This window comes from Tachyglossus aculeatus, chromosome 21 (assembly GCF_015852505.1).
Source record: "Tachyglossus aculeatus isolate mTacAcu1 chromosome 21, mTacAcu1.pri, whole genome shotgun sequence".
Classification (NCBI taxonomy): Eukaryota; Metazoa; Chordata; class Mammalia; order Monotremata; family Tachyglossidae; genus Tachyglossus; species Tachyglossus aculeatus.
In genome coordinates this window covers 60,777,873-60,793,533 of record NC_052086.1, presented here as the reverse complement: position 1 = coordinate 60,793,533, position 15,661 = coordinate 60,777,873, and the positions used below count along the sequence as shown (strand labels likewise).

At 45.6% G+C, this 15,661-nt stretch overlaps 1 protein-coding gene across 2 annotated transcripts in view; it reads left to right on the top strand.

Moving 5' to 3' along the window:
* Positions 1 to 15,661, top strand: part of LOC119942295 (kinesin-like protein KIF19) — a 42,902-nt gene that overhangs the window by 18,697 nt on the left and 8,544 nt on the right. For both annotated transcript variants that reach the window (XM_038763002.1, XM_038763001.1), the window contains exons 11-17: positions 2,107 to 2,281; positions 3,377 to 3,560; positions 7,463 to 7,733; positions 8,355 to 8,476; positions 11,935 to 12,071; positions 13,169 to 13,277; positions 14,224 to 14,643. In XM_038763002.1, the coding sequence (XP_038618930.1) occupies positions 2,107 to 2,281; positions 3,377 to 3,560; positions 7,463 to 7,733; positions 8,355 to 8,476; positions 11,935 to 12,071; positions 13,169 to 13,277; positions 14,224 to 14,643 (1,418 nt within the window). The remainder of the gene's footprint in view (positions 1 to 2,106; positions 2,282 to 3,376; positions 3,561 to 7,462; positions 7,734 to 8,354; positions 8,477 to 11,934; positions 12,072 to 13,168; positions 13,278 to 14,223; positions 14,644 to 15,661) is intronic.

Sequence of the window (15,661 nt, the reverse complement as noted above, 5' to 3'; positions counted from 1 at the left end):
TATAATATTCACTCCCTGATCGATGCCATGCACATTTGCAAGATTTCTACTTCCAAAACCTCCTTCTGCTGTGCACTATGGGAAGAAAGCTCCCCAAATTTTCAGTTGCATTATATCCTAAATGGATAATGGAAACGTGCATCAGAAGAACTGATTGTACTTTAAATAAAATTTGTCACGAAATTAAAGCATCGTACAGAAACTTACCTCCTTGGGAAAGCTAAGATGAAAAGATGGGTCTCTCACCATGCTGTCTATGAAAACTAGTGGGGGTTGTGTCCATTGCTGCCAAGGGTCTAGCTAGACTGCTGGGCAAGCTACTGAGGAAGCAAGTTAAACATGAGCTATCTTCAGGCCAGAATGTCTCAGAGCAGACACAATTTTGGAACGGGCCTTAATTTGTCCCATAAGAGGTGTGGGAATCCTGGGTCTGTTACCTCTCCCAGGACTCAAATGTCTCCTTGGGAGGCTTGAGATTGGGACTGGGGAGGGAGAAAAGGTTTGAACTGACTGACAAATCTGAAGTGACAGATTCAGATTTGTCAGTTTGAACCAACAAATCTGCATCTCTGCCCCTGCTCTCTCTCCCTCCCTTCAGGCTCGTGTCTCCTCCTACCTTCAAGACATCTCCATCTGGATGTCGGCCCGCCATCTAAAACTCATTATGTCCAAGACTGAACTCCTTATCTTCCCTCCCGAACCCTGCCCTCTCCCTGACTTTCCCATCACTGTAGAAGGCACTATCATCCTTCCCGTCTCACAAGCCCGCGACCTTGGTGTCATCCTCAACTCTGCTCTCTCGTTCTCCCCTCACATCCAATCCATCACCAAAAACTGCCGGTCTCACCTCCACAACATCGTCAAGATCTGACCTTTCCTCTCCATCCAAACCGCTACCCTGCTGGTTCAATCTGTCATCCTATCCCGACTGGATTACTGCATCAGCCTCTTCTCTGATCTCCCATCCTCCTGTCTCTCCCCACTTCAGTCTATATTTCAAGCTGCTGCCCGGATCATCTTTGTGCAGAAACACTCTGGGCATGTTATTCCCCTCCTCAAAAATCTCCAGTGGCTACCAGTCAACCTACACATCAGGCAAAAACTGCTCACTCTCGGCTTCAAGGCTGTCCATCACCTCGCCCCCTCCTACTTCACCTCCCTTCTTTCTTTCTCCAGCCCAGCCCGCACCCTCCTCTCCACTGCCGCTAACCTCCTCACTGTACCTCGTTCTTGCCCATCCCGCTGTAGACCCCCGGCCCACGTCCTCCCCCTGGCCTGGAATGCCCTCCCTCCACACATCCACCAAGCTAGCTCTCTTCCTCCCTTCAAAGCCCTACTGAGGGCACACCTCCTCCTGGAGGCCTTCCCAGACTGAGCCCCCTCCTTCCTCTTCCCCTCCCCATCCCCCCCACCCTTCCTCCTTCCCCTCCCCACAGCACTTGTATATATGTTTGTACAGACTTATTCTATTTTACCTGTACAAAGTTACTATTCTATTCATTTTATTTTGTTAATATGTTTTGTTTTGTTGCCTGTCTCCCCCTTCTAGACTGTGAGACCGTTGTTGGGTAGGAACCGTCTGTACATGTTGCCAACTTGTACTTCCCAAGAGCTTAGTATGGTGCTCTGCACACAGTAAGCGCTCAATAAATACGATTGAATGAATGAATGAATGACAGTGAGACTGAATTTTGCAGTGAGATTGGAAAAAGGAGTCACATGACTCCTTAGCCTGGCCTTGCTGGAGTAATAATAATAATGACATTTATTAAACTCTTACTATGTGCAAAGCACTGTTCTAAGCGCTGAGCACTGTTCTAAGTGCTGAGCACTCACCTGGTCAGACGACCATGGCATCTTCAGAATGGCCCATGCTCTTTCCACTAGGCCATGCTGCTCCTGAAAGAAAGACTGAATTGTAGGCTTCCTTCAATTTTGTCCCCAGCCTGTGCAAACTGTCCCTAATGAGACACGGACTCTCGAGATTGTCCCCGACCTCCCAGTAACCTCCACAGTTGCATTAGTGACACACCCTTAGCTGAAGTACTTCGGTTCCCAGTTGACCCTTTGGCAGGTGAGAAGTAAAGGCTTCTTCTGCTTTTCCAGTGGAGGTGCATCAGGACTCAGAGGAAGATAGACGGATGCGGTTGAATAAGATCCGGGAGCAGCTGATTGGTGCATTCAAGGAGCAGATGGAGATGCGCCACAGCCTCATGGAGCTGGAAAACACAGATATTGAGCTGCATATTGATACCGCCCGACACCTGCTGACCATTGCCGAGTAAGTTTATAGTCTAGCTGGAGACAGACCTTAAAGGAAATTATAAATGGGAGAAAGAAGAATGAAGGGGATATATATGGAAGTTAGTGCTTAAGTAAGAGGGTATGTAAGATATGTACACAAATGCTACAGAAGGTAGAGTGGCACAGAAATGCTGGAGTGGCAGTTAAACTGAGTAGAATAGAAATTAATTGGGAAAGTCTCCTGGGGAAGATGAGATTTCGGAATAGCTTGAAGATTGGGGTGGGCTATGGTCTGACAGATTTGAATAGGGAGAGAATTACAGGCACGGGGGGAAGTTATGAGCAGAAGAGCAACAGGGAGACATAAGAATGAGGCACAGTCAGTATATTAGCGTGAGGAATGAAGAAAGTGAGTTGTGGTGTAATAGAGAAAGAGAGTGAATAGACCGATGGGAGGGACCTGATTGCAATAATAATAATAGTTGTAGTATTGGTTTAACTCTTCTTACGTGTCAGGCACTCTACTAAGTATTGGGGTAGATACAAGATAATCAGGTTGGACACAGTCCCGGTCCCACATGGGGCTCACAGGCTAAGTAGGATAGAGAACGAGTATTGAATCCTCAAACAGTGCTCTGCACACAGTAAGCACTCAGTAAATACGACTGAATGAATTTTACAGCTGAGGAAACTGAAACACAGAGAAGTTGTGATCAATGTCACATAGCAGGCAGGTGACAGGCCCGGGATTAGAACCCTGATCCTCTGACTTCCCTCTAGACTGTAAACTCCTTGTGTGCAAGGAAACTTTCTACCAGCTGTGTTATGTTGTACTCTCCTAAGTGCTTAGAACGGTGCTCTGCACATTGTAAGTGCTCAATAAGTATGATTGATCTGTTACCCAGGCCCGTGCTTTTTCCACTAGGCCAAACCCCTGTGGGCTTAAATCCAATAAACCAGAAGTTTCTGTTTTGTGTGGAGAGGAATGAGTAACTATTTCAGTTTTTGAGGATATTTTAGAAGAATGATCCATGCCATGGATTCATGTACGGACTGGAGAGGGGACAGACTGCAGGAAAGGAGACTGGTGAGGAAGCTCAGCTTTTTAATTCACTCACATTTTTGCTTACAGCTGGGAACGAGAAAAGACTCACCATGCCCATAAAGAGAAGAATGCAAATGAGAAAGTGGATGAAAATGTGGAGATAGATGAAGAAGAGGAAGAGGCGGATTCTCTTGAACCTCATGAGGTTGCAGTAGCGAGAGAAGAGATTAACATGTTGTTAGCAGAACAGAGAAGAACAGCAACTTTAAAGGTAGGCATAACAACAGTTAAAGAGACAGCGTTCTCAAGATGCAGAAACAAATCTAGCAGCCCCTTAGTTGGATCTTTGTCTTGATCCAGCCCTCACAGTGTGCTTGGCTCTATATAGAATATGAATTACAACAGTCTTTGCCCCTTGAGTATTAAAAAAGTAGTCCGTTCCAAATACCACAAAATGAGCCCAAATCTCTGGGGACTAGAGATAGGATAGCCACTGGAAGAATACTGAGGGCTCGTCCACTGACTTTCCCCATCCCTCTCCCCTGTGACGGGGCAGGGCAACTGAAAAATGGACAATCCAGTATAAAGCTGAATGGATGACCCCTTTAGCTAGAGGCTAGAGTAGCATTTTCTGGACTTTCTGTGTACTTTCATGTCTGGGAGGAGAATTAGAATTGCTCTTCCTTCAGGCAAAGATATAACACTGCTACAAAGTACCAATAGAACCATGCATTTCCCAGAAAATGCCATTCTCCTAAGGGTCATGATCCAGAATAGAGCGGAGAGGATCTTGCTGTTGGGTGGCTAAGGCAGTCGCACACGTACCTATAATTTCATCCCCCAAAATCCTTGAAAAGAGAGTAAACATAGCACAACTTCTCGAGGCCAGCGCGGGGGCAATTCCTGTATGGATTTCTAGCTGTGGAAGTAAAGCCTTTATTTTAGTTTCCACAGCTTTTCAGCCCCCTCTTTCTCTAAGGTTTCTATTCAGAGAATCTTAGAGCAGAACCCAAACAGATCTGAGTTTCTCTGGGAACTGAGGGAGAAATGCAGTTTCAGGCCTTTCAGAAGCCTTATCCCCTCCTTTAAAGTCCTCTCCGTTGGTAGCGTGGCTCAGTGGAAAGAGCACGGGCTTTGGAGTCAGAGGTCATGGGTTCAAGTCCCGGCTCTGCCAATTGTCAGCCGTGTGACTTTGGGCAAGTCACTTAACTTCTCTGTGCCTCAGTTCCCTCATCTATAAAATGGGGATTAAGACTGTGAGCCCCACGTGGGACAACCTGATCACCTTGTATCTCCCCCCCCAGTGCTTAGAACAGTGCTTTGCACATAGTGCTTAACAAGTACCATTATTATTATTATTTGCACCCCTGCACCTATCTGGGCCTGGGGGGCAGAGGCATGACTGCAACTTCTTTGGCTACCCTCAAGACTGCATGGGGAAGAGAATTGTCCCCTAAAGCTGCCAAAGCCAGGGTCCCCATGATGATAGTAGATGCACTACCATAGTGGCAGTCTGGGCAGCAGAGGCCCTGGGGGTCTGACAGGTGGGAGGACAGGAGAGCAGGCTGGACTGGGGTTGGAATGGCTTTAAAAAGTGGTGGGGAGGCTGGTGTGGACTAGCTCTGCTCTCTGATCCCATTTGAGGTTTTCTGGGGTCTGAGGGAAACACTCGTGATCTAGTGGATAGAACGGGCTGGGAGTCAGAAGGACCTGGGTTCTAGTCCCGGCTCCCCCACTTGTCTGCTGTGTGACCTTGGGCAAGTCACTTCACTTTTCTGGGCCTCAGTTCCCTCATTTGTAAAATGAGGTTAATACTTAATGGATTAATGCTGTGAGCCCCATGTGGGACATGGATTGTATCCAACCAGATTAACTTATATCTCCCCCACCACTTAGAACAGTGCTTGACATAGAGTAAGCATGTAACAAGTACCATAGTCTTAGAAAGACAAGAACAACTATGCTTTTTTGTAGTATTTGTTAAGCCCATACTTTTTTTTGTTTGTTCTGTGGTGTTAATTACTTACTATGGGCCAGGCACTGTACTAAGCTCTGGGATAATACAAGCTAATCAAGTTGGAAACAGTCCATGTCTCACGTGGGGCTCACAGTCTTCATCCCCATTTTACAGATGAGGGAACTGAGCCCCAGAGTAGTGAAGTGGCTTACCGAAGGTCACGCAGCAGACAAGTGGTGGAGCGGGATTAGAACTCCAGCTCTTCAGACGTCCAGGCATGTGCTCTATCCACTAGGCCATACTGCTTCTCCCTCCACCCCCATTTTTTTTTTTATTATTGTTATTACCTTCTAGACTGTAAGCTCATCTTCTAGCCTATAAGCTTGTCGTGGGCAGGGAATATGTGTGTTCATTGTTATATTGTACTCTCCCAAGCACTTAGTACAATGCTCTGCACACAGTAATCACTCAATAAATATGATTGATTGACTGACAGACAACCACTGTGTAGAATGTTATGCCAGGCACTGTACTAAGCACCTGCGTAGATACAAGATAATCAAAGTGGAGGGAGTACCTGTCATGCATGGGGCTCACAGTCTAAATCAGACGGAGGATGATTTAATCCCCATTTTATAGATGAGGAAACTGAGGCACAGAGAAGTTAAGTGACTTTTCCAAGGTCATACAGCAGTGGCAGAGCCAGGAGTAGAACCCAGGTTCTCTGGCTTCCACGACCATACTCTTTCACTAGGTAATGCTGCTTCCTACCTCCCCACCCCATTTATTATTTATTATTAATTACTACTACTACTACTACTACTATTTGTCCTAAACTTTACAGGACACTTATAATTTGCTATTTTTTATGGAATTTTCACCCCTTAAAAGTCCTATCCGCAAAGCCCCACTTATTTTTCTCCCTCCTCTCTTAAAATGTAAAGTTGGCACCTCTGGATGGAATTCCATTTACTTCCATCTGAACAATGAATACATCCCTCCCCTGGCAGCTGTGCACCCTTAGCAAACTGCCCAAAAGCTCCAGATTTATTCATCCCTATGACCAGGCACCCACTATAAATACTCCCCAAACTCTTCCAGGAGTCTCTGATTGTCCCACCCCCAGCCTCAATATCTCTTTCCAGTGAATTTGAAGGAAGCTACAGAGGTAAGTTTAAAAAGTAGTCTTTTGCTGAAGACCTTCTTTACTCTCGTCATTTGGGGCTTTGAGCAAGGATTTGATGCGGGTGCTGCACGAATAGTTGTTTGCCTCATTTTCATATCACCTAAAAGAACATAATGTACATACATATAAAAGTCTCTGCTTCACTGAGGCAGTAACCTTTGATAAAAGTGACAGCACTTCCAATTCTGAAAACGTAGTCCTCATCCTTCATGTTTGTTCTGTAAGAGGACTAACTGCCGTCCATTTAAAAAGCAGTATTTTCTGAAATTACAGCATACAGAAGGAGAAAGGCATTTCAATAAGCCAATGTGAAATGAGGTAATAGGTTTGTCTTTCAGTTATAGTGCTTTTTTCGAGGAAGAAAAAAACCCCTCATGATTAATTCATCTGAATATATTCCATAAGGCATTTTACCTGTATAGACGGACTGATGACATTTTGCACATTATTTGACTTCAAAGATTTGGGACGTTCTTTTATTTTGGAAGCTTTGCAATATTTTAGAAACAGCACTCCATGTAAGTATTCAGTACTGAGAACATTATCAAGGTCTTCTAAATGGAATTCCAAGTTTACGTTGCTTTCCAGATGTTGAAATCTAGTATAATATATGGCTGATGTGCGTCTCAAAGGACACCGTGGTAATTATTTTGACAAGAACGTTCCCCTGAACATTTTAATTAGTTGCGAAGGTAAATAAGTTTTTCACCAACAGATGAGAAGCAGTGTGGCATAACGGTTAGAGCACAGGCCTGGAAATGAGAAGGACCTGGGTTCTAATCCCAGCTCTTCCACTTGTCTGCCGTGTGTGACCATGGGCAAATCGCTTAACTTCTCTGCCTGAGTTCCCTCATCAGTAAAATGGTAATTAAGACTATAAGTCCCACGTGGGACATGGACTGTGTCCAACCTGATTAGCTTGTATTTACCCCACTGCTTAGTTCAGTGTCTGGCACATAGTGAGCGCTTAACAAATACCTTTAAAAAAAAAGTATTAACATTTCCCAAACACTCTTGCTTCCCTTTGTAGTCTGGGCTGGAGCAACGTTTAGCAAACACCAAGAAGAAAGCCTCACAGATGGAGAAGCTATTACCCAAACACGTAATTAACGAGGACCAGAGGGAGGTGCTGAGACTTCTTTGTAAAGCTCATGAACTTGAGGTGGGGAATACGGAATTGCAGGCCAACAATTTGTACAAAAAGAATCTGCTGTGCCAGAAGGATTTTGTGATTCAGCGTTATCACCAGCATAGGCTGCTCTGTGAGGATATCATCCAGCAGCAACGAGCACTTATAAAGGGTAAAACTCCAATCTTCAACTCTAAATTCATTGTTTGCATGATCATTCTTTAAAGGACGTTCAATACCCAATGAAAAAATATGGCCTGCAGAGGCCTCTAACGTTTATGTTTCATTCTAAATATTTTCCTCTCTTCATTCTTGACTCTTAAGAACATCATTTAGCACTGTCTCAAGTTGCCAAAGATTTGACTCTTTTTGCATATTTTCTTTCCCTTAATGCTTCCATTAGCGGCATTATTGTTGGTTGCTGGGGCAACAAGAAAGTTGCAACCAGCAGAGGTTTGTAACCTCACCAGATGAAAATGAAACTTTTGGGAAAGTAATTCTGTAGTTTCTTTCCTGGAAACCATCTGGATGGTTTCTGGAAACCATCTTCAACATTCCCCCCCAAAATCAAAGTAACTATAATTAAATGGCAAATTTCCAAGTTTTTCACAGAGAATAGTCAGTAATTTAAAACCTTATTCTCTTTCTCCTATTTTGGCAGTGGTTTTTTTCTACATATGGAATCCATAATAAACCGTATCCAGACATCTTAAATGCTTGACCCTCTTGGCAGATATATTCTCTCTCACCTCTTCCGTATCTTCTAACGTATTCTCTCATTTCCATGATGCAGAGCATTGTATCTCTGTCCCGGAGCTACTGGAAAAACGGTATCAGCTGTACTTCAGAGAGTTAGAGGAAGGAACCCTGAATCGTCTGCTTCTGCAACACTCAGTGTTGTTCAGTTCACTCAGGGTAAGGCCGGACTGCACACTTGCCAAACAGTCTCACTTCATGCTTTGGCGATTTCCCCTTGGAACTTTCCGTTTCCAGCCACATTAAAAGGCCATGTCTCCACGCTTGTGGCTCTGGAAGGGCTCAGGAATATCCTGGCAGCCCAGAACCAGATTAAAACTTTAGTGGGCTTGAAGCAATGGAAGCCTGAGTGCCCTCAGACCAGAATTTTTCCCTACTGCCAATTGTCTACTATGTGACCTTAGGCAAGTCACTTCACTTTTTGGGCCTCAGTTACCTCATCTATAAAACGGTGATTGAGACTGTAAGCCTGATGTGGGACAGGGATTGTGTTCAGCCTGATTTACGTGTATCCACTCCAGAGCGTACTACAGTACCTAACACCCAGTAAGTGCTTAACAGATACCACAGTTATTAACAGAGAAGCAAAATGGCATAGAGAAGCAGCGTAGCTTAATGGAGAGAGCCTGGGCTTTGGAGTCGGGTCGTGAGTTATGATCCTGGCTCTGCCACTTGTCAGCTGTGTGACTTTGGGCAAATCACTTAACTTCTCTGGGCCTCAGTTACCTCATCTGTAAAATGGGGATTAAGACTGTGAGCCCCCACATGGAACAATCTGATAACCTTATATCTATCCCAGCACTTAGAACGGTGGTTGGCAAAAAGTAAGGGCTTAACAAATTCCGTTATTAGTATTGTTATATTGGATAGAGCACCGGCCTGGGACTCAGAAAGTCATGGGCTCTGATCCCTGGCTCTGCCACTTGTCTGCTGTATGACCTTGGGCAAGTCACTTGACTTCTCTGTACCTCAGTTACCTTACCTGTAAAATGGATATTGAGATTGTGAGCCTCACCTGGGATAGAGACTGTGTCCAACCCGATTTGCTTGTATCCAGCCCAGCGCTTAGTACAGTGCCTGGCACATAGTAAATGCTTAACAAATACCACAATTATTATTATTATTATTATTTGGAATATACATCTATTAATCAATCAATGGTATTTATCGAGGGCTTATTGTACTAAGAGTTTGGGCGAGTACAGTACAACAGAATTAGCAGACGCGTTTGCCCTCTTCCTACAAACACACAATGCCTTCCCCATAACCAGGGCTACATTCAGCCCTGAAAAAGAACTGCCTCAGTGGTAAGGAGAAATAGGGGGCTGTTTGGCTCGCTATGGGGAGCTGGAGCAGTTGCCACTTTTGGCCATATGTTATAGTGGTCCAGCGCAACCTCCATCAGCAATTGCCACACAGACTTTGGGTGGCTTGCGTAAGGAGGACAGTCCCAGATGTTATTTTGTAACTACGTTTTCAAGGCCCTGTAGGATTTGCACCCTTTATTCCCCCCCCACCCCAGCACAAATGTTCATATCCATAAGATACTTATTTATATTAGTGTCTGCCTCCCCCTCTAGACTGTAAGTTGGTTGTGGGCAGGCAATGTATCTGACAACTCTGCTATATTGTATTCTCCCAAGTGTGTAGTACAGGGCTCAATAAACGTGATTGATTCCAACCACATGAGTCCTTTACAGTTATGCCTTTTTGGTCCCTCTTGGATCTTCACCTTGACTGAAAGCGTAATCATCTGGGTGTGGTGTGGATCTGAGTTTTCCAAAACTGTTGAGATTCTTGTCTTTTGAAACTGACTCTGCCTCTGATGGTGCCGGAAATCAGGTGCAAATTCAGGTAAACAGAAATACATGTAAATAGTAATAGTTGTGATCTCTTTGCACCACCGTGCAGTTTGGACAAGCTAGATAAATAGCCGTATTTTCTGACCAGAAGGTAAACCAACAACAGTTTCAGTTTCCCTTGGCAAGGAGTTAGGGCAGGGATGACATAAGGTCACCTCTGAGTCATGACAGGAAAGTGTACTTGCTACCCATCGCTGACGACCACTGTGAAAATCTCTTTCTGTTATGGTCAATTCCCTCCAGTTAAGCCTTTTTCTTTTTTAACCTATCCCACTCTTCCCTTGCCCTACCCCCATTACCCAACCCTGAACTTTCGTTTCAAAAATATTTCTCCAAGGCTGAGGAGGTGCCCCCTCATCTCTGCCTGCAATCCCCTGCTTCTTCTGAAACGGCCTGATTTTATTTATTTTTTATTTTTTTGCTTTTAAATTTGTCCCACCGTCCCCATCCCACTCAACCAACGGTCACACTGGCCCCGTCCCTGTTATCCCATAGTTTAGGGGGTCCAGGATGGTGAGGCCTAGGGCAGGACCACAGGTGGCGGGATCTCACCGAACCTGACGGAATGGCAGATTTTAAAATGGAGGGGGAACGTGTCTGTCTCCCCCGCTGTATTGTCAACCCCCTGAGGGCAGGGAGCATGTCTACCAACTTGTTTTGGACTCTCTCAAGGACGAAGTATAGGGCTCAGCGCACACTAAGTGCCCAATAGATACCGTCGATTGACGGGAATGAGAAGCGGAGGGAGGGAGTAAAGAAAAAGTCGGTTTACCCGACCAAAATGGACTCCAACAGGGAGGTTGTTATTGGGACTGGGAGCAACCACTAGTCAATGTGCTGCTCTGATGTGCAAGCGTCTTAGAGACTGAACCCCAGGAGTCTGACTGAAACAGAAAATTACAGAACAGTGGAGCTTTACAAGAGAATTTCTACAACTCTTGCTCCAAGCTGATTATGGGTTGTCCATCCCTTCAGTTTGTTGACGGGGAAAGCTTCCTACAAATTTAGAACAGCCAAACAGACTTGTGGGACTAAAGATTATTGAGTTTTCCTGAGAGCTCCCCAAGTGACTTTTAATAGCAGCAGAGAATCCCAAATGGCAGATCCTGACATTTTATTATGACTGGCGTCTAATAAAACTGAAACCAGGTAGATTTCCCTTTTGCTGTGCATAATAAATGTGCTGTCAGTTACGGAGACAAAGAGGAGCTGGATTTATTCCGGGCACACATTCCTTTTTTTTTTCCTCTCCTGAAATGTTGATGATGGCAAGTGGCAGATTTGAATTCTGAATGAGGGCACTGCAGACACTTCATTAACTCTTAAAACTGTTATTAAGAGCTCAGGAGAGTGGATGTGCACCATAAGGGCCACCAAGCTGGGAGACGCGCTTTGGTGGAAGCCTGAAGAAGGCTTCCTCGATAAATCCTCGGTAAATAAGTGCTTTTCTCCCTGAAGATCTGTGCTGTGGAGCAGGTGAATTGAAAGAATCCTTAGTGGTCCCTCCAGATTTAACCCATGCTGCCAAACCTCCCTTCTTTTCCTTGTTGACCAGGTAAGCACAGCTAAAAGCACAAATAAAGCTTGATGAGAATCCTATTCACGCAGTTGGTTTCCGGAGATATTTCAGTAAGGTGGCAGGACTTTGTTTCACAGTGCCCTTTGGGGTGGGCGTGTGGGGCAGGGGGCTGTTTGTACTAAAAAGTCATCATCATAGCCTTGATCTCATTCAATACTCTTCCTTTGTGTTCTCAGGATGGCTCTGTTCTGAATATAGCTCAACAGTTGGAGTGTCAAAAGGAGGATACCAGCAAAGACCTGTTCAACAACAGGAAGGACCTTCCGTGGGGGGCAAATTTTGAGCTTCCTCCTATTGTTTTAGAGTCAGACAGGTAATAGAGAGCTTTTCACATTTTCAGGACCTAAAACATAGACCCAAGAAGCTCCCGAACCGTTCCTTTCTCATTTCCAGGAGCTTATAATTCAGCAGTTAATTAAATCCCCATCAGTACTGACGCTGATTTTCAGCGGCAGTGGGAGAGGGGGTGTTACTAGCAGGGTCATTCTCTTGACAGTCATAGAGTAAGGCCAATAAAGGCAGTTGCCCCAAATCCTGCAGTCTGGCAGCCTCAGGGGCCTGGACTTCCTAGCCGGCAACCAGATCTCCACTCACCTGGTGCTATGCCGGGTTTTGGGAAGGATGGAAACAGTCACGTTGGCACTTCAGACCCTGCCACCGCCTCACTTCCCTCTCCTCCTGCCCTCCTTGCAGACAGCACATATCCAGGGACTCAGTCTCCATCAGGGCCCGGGCCCCTGAGTAGCAGCGGGAGCCAGGCGGGACAATCCGCAGCGGGACACCAGGGTCAGATGAAGTGTGGGTGCACGCGTTGCGGCTTGATCTGTTTCAAAGCGGACCCTTTGTTTTTTCCCTCACGGCGACACGGGGTCTGGGCTGCCCCTCACAAGGTACCCCGATGCGGTGCCATGGGCTGGGCAGCCAGTTGGCTACCAGCAAGGCTGCCGGCTCCTGGAGCAAGCCCCCTGGCTCAGGGTGGGCATGATGGTAACCAGGGGTCACAGTGTACCTCCTCTGTTTAGCAAGTTTATCCAAGGTCCCCTCTATCACCCCGGCCCTGCACGCAATGCTGAGTATCTTCAAAATGACCAGGCACCACTGATAGCCTTGTTCCTACCCCGTTTCCAGCTTAAGTCAACTTTTACTTTTAAGCCCTGCCGAAAAATGGGGACCAGGTATAAGCATTTTCTGTGTTCCCGCCTTGAGGGACAAATCAGGGATAAAGCTCGCTGTGGGCAGGGAGTGGGTCAGTTATATTGTACTCTCCGAAGCACTTAATACCGTGCTTTGCACACAGGAAGCACTCAGTATCTTGTCTGTTTTGTCTATCTCTTTTCTCTTAAATAAAAATAGTGCTTCCTTAGAAGTGTAGTATGACTCATTAAAATGGTTTTGGTGCCTATTTCACAGTGAAGGCCACAAATCATCGAAAGTCACACCATCTAAGAAACTCAGGAAGCCAGATACCCTTCTCACCCCTACCTCCTTTCGTATTCTGATAACTCCTCCAGTGAATGAGGTGAGTATATCACTGGGGTAGTGCCCCCAAACCACCCCTTCTGCGTGGTCCACTGCTCTCTTGGAATAAGAGACTCTGCTACTTGTCTTCTTTGTGACCTTGGGCAAGCCACGTACGAGTAAGACTGTGAGCCCCACGTGGGACAACCTGATTACCTTGTATCTACCCCAGCACTTAGAACAGTGCTTGGCTCATAGTAAGCACTTAACAAATACCATAGTAATTATTATTATTATAAGAGTCAGGAGAATGGAGCATTGCCTAGTGGATAGAGCACAGGCCTGAGAGTCAGCATAATCCCAGCTTTGCCACTTCTCTGCTGTGTGACTTGGGCAAATCACATCACTTCTCTGGGCCTCAGTTACCTCATCTGTAAAATAGGGATTAAGACTGTGAGCCCTATGTGGGACAGGGATTGTATTCAACCTGATTAAACTGACTCTACCCCAGCACGTAGAACAGTACCTGGCACGTAGTAAGCACCTAACAAATACCCTAAACTAACGGGGCAGGAGTTTTTCAAATGTTTGGAGATAACTGATTAGCCATCATCCTCTTAATGAAAAATTGTAGTAGAGAGAAGTAGTTGTGGTTTGGTGCACTCAAACCAGAAAGACAGTTTGCACACTTATTCCAAAGTGAAGTTTAAAGTTTCTGTAGTCCTTGGGGGTAGAGAAAGGGAAATGTGGATAGAAAAAGAACAAACTGCCTTGTCTAGGATATTAACGTGCAGGACAGTTAGAATCTTGCCAGGTCATTGAGGTAACCCAGCTGAGTATAACACTGTAAGTCTCCGAGGTCATAGAGTTACTTCTTTAGGGTAGCATCTTTTTTGAATGTCACCTGTATAATGCTTCTATAGGTACAAACACTTCTGATTTCATCCTTGAAAGTGAAAAGGTGAGGCAGATCTGTTTGATAATCCTGCTGTACTATTTTCTCACAGAAACCGACTTCTCCTAGCATGAAAAGGATGGTTTCCAAGTTTTCTCCCACTCACCTGGACTTAAATATGAAGAAGCAAGGGGAGGATGTCCCTGATCCTCCACTGAATGCAGAAGCACTGAAAGAGATGGCAGCAAAGACCAAGAGCATCTCCCTCATTGCTGCCAGCAGACGCTCCAGGGTGCCGGATAGAGACAACGGGAGTGGCCTCGTGTCTGTGAATTTCCTCGAGGGACCTGACTGTTTGAAACCCAGTGTTGCTTCTGACCCAGCAGAGTCTCAAAGGAAAGTTCAGGCTGGCAAGAGGCACCCTCATTTCAGCCCTGGGAAAGACCCAAGGAAGGAAAGGCTAAGCGACGACTCTGCGGAGAGGCAATCGGGAAAGAGGAGATCTCATTCCTTTATTCGAATCTCTCAAATGGTAATCACATTGCCTAGGGATCTCCCTGGGTGAAAGACGGGGGTAGCCCCAGGTAATTATGAGAAGCAGCGTGGCTCAGTAGAAAGAGCCCAGGCTTGGGAATCAGAGGTTGTGGGTTCTAATCCCGGCTCCGCCACTTGTCAGCTGGGTGACTTTGGACAAGTCATTTAACTTCTTTGTGCCTCAGTTCACTCATCTGTAAAATGGGGATTAAGACTGTGAGCCCCACGTGGGACAAACTGATCACCTTGTATCCTCCCCAGTGCTTAGAACAGTGCTTTGCACATAGTAAGCGCTCAGCAAATGCCATCATCAATATTATTATTAATTAGTGAGCAAGGCAATCATCATAGGGGGGAGACGGAGGGGTGGGGCACAATCTGAAAGCACCTGGTCTCCCTCTGCCTGAGACGGAAACGACAACTGTATGAACAGGGAACAGGGTGAGAATCGCAACAGTTTTGAAATAAGGTAAGGGTGAAGGCAATCAGAAGTTCCCCCAATTTGAGAAATGCTGTAGTTCTAGTTTTCTCTCACAGATCCGTAACCTTGGTGTTGTCTTCAACTCATCTGTCTCCTGTCCAATCTTTCACAAAGTCCTGCAGGTTCTACCTTCACAACATCGCTGCAATCCGACCTTTCCTCTCCATCCAGGCTGCTACCACTTTGATCCAAGCACTTATCCTATCGCAGCTTGATTACTGCAGCGTCCACCTGTCCCTCCCCACTTCAGCCCATACTCATTCTGTTGTATTTATTCAGCACTTACTGTGTGCAGAGCACTGTGCTAAGCGCTTGGGAGAGTACAATGCAACAATAAACAGACACATTCACATTCCCTGCCCATAATGAGTTTACAGACCAGAGTGGGGAAGACAGACAAGCTAAATAAATAAGTAAATTACAGATAAGTACCAAACATCACTCTGCTCCCTGGATCATTTTTCTACAGTCAGTCATATTTATTGAGCCCTTACTGTATGCAGACCACTGTATTAAGTACTTGAACAAAAATGTT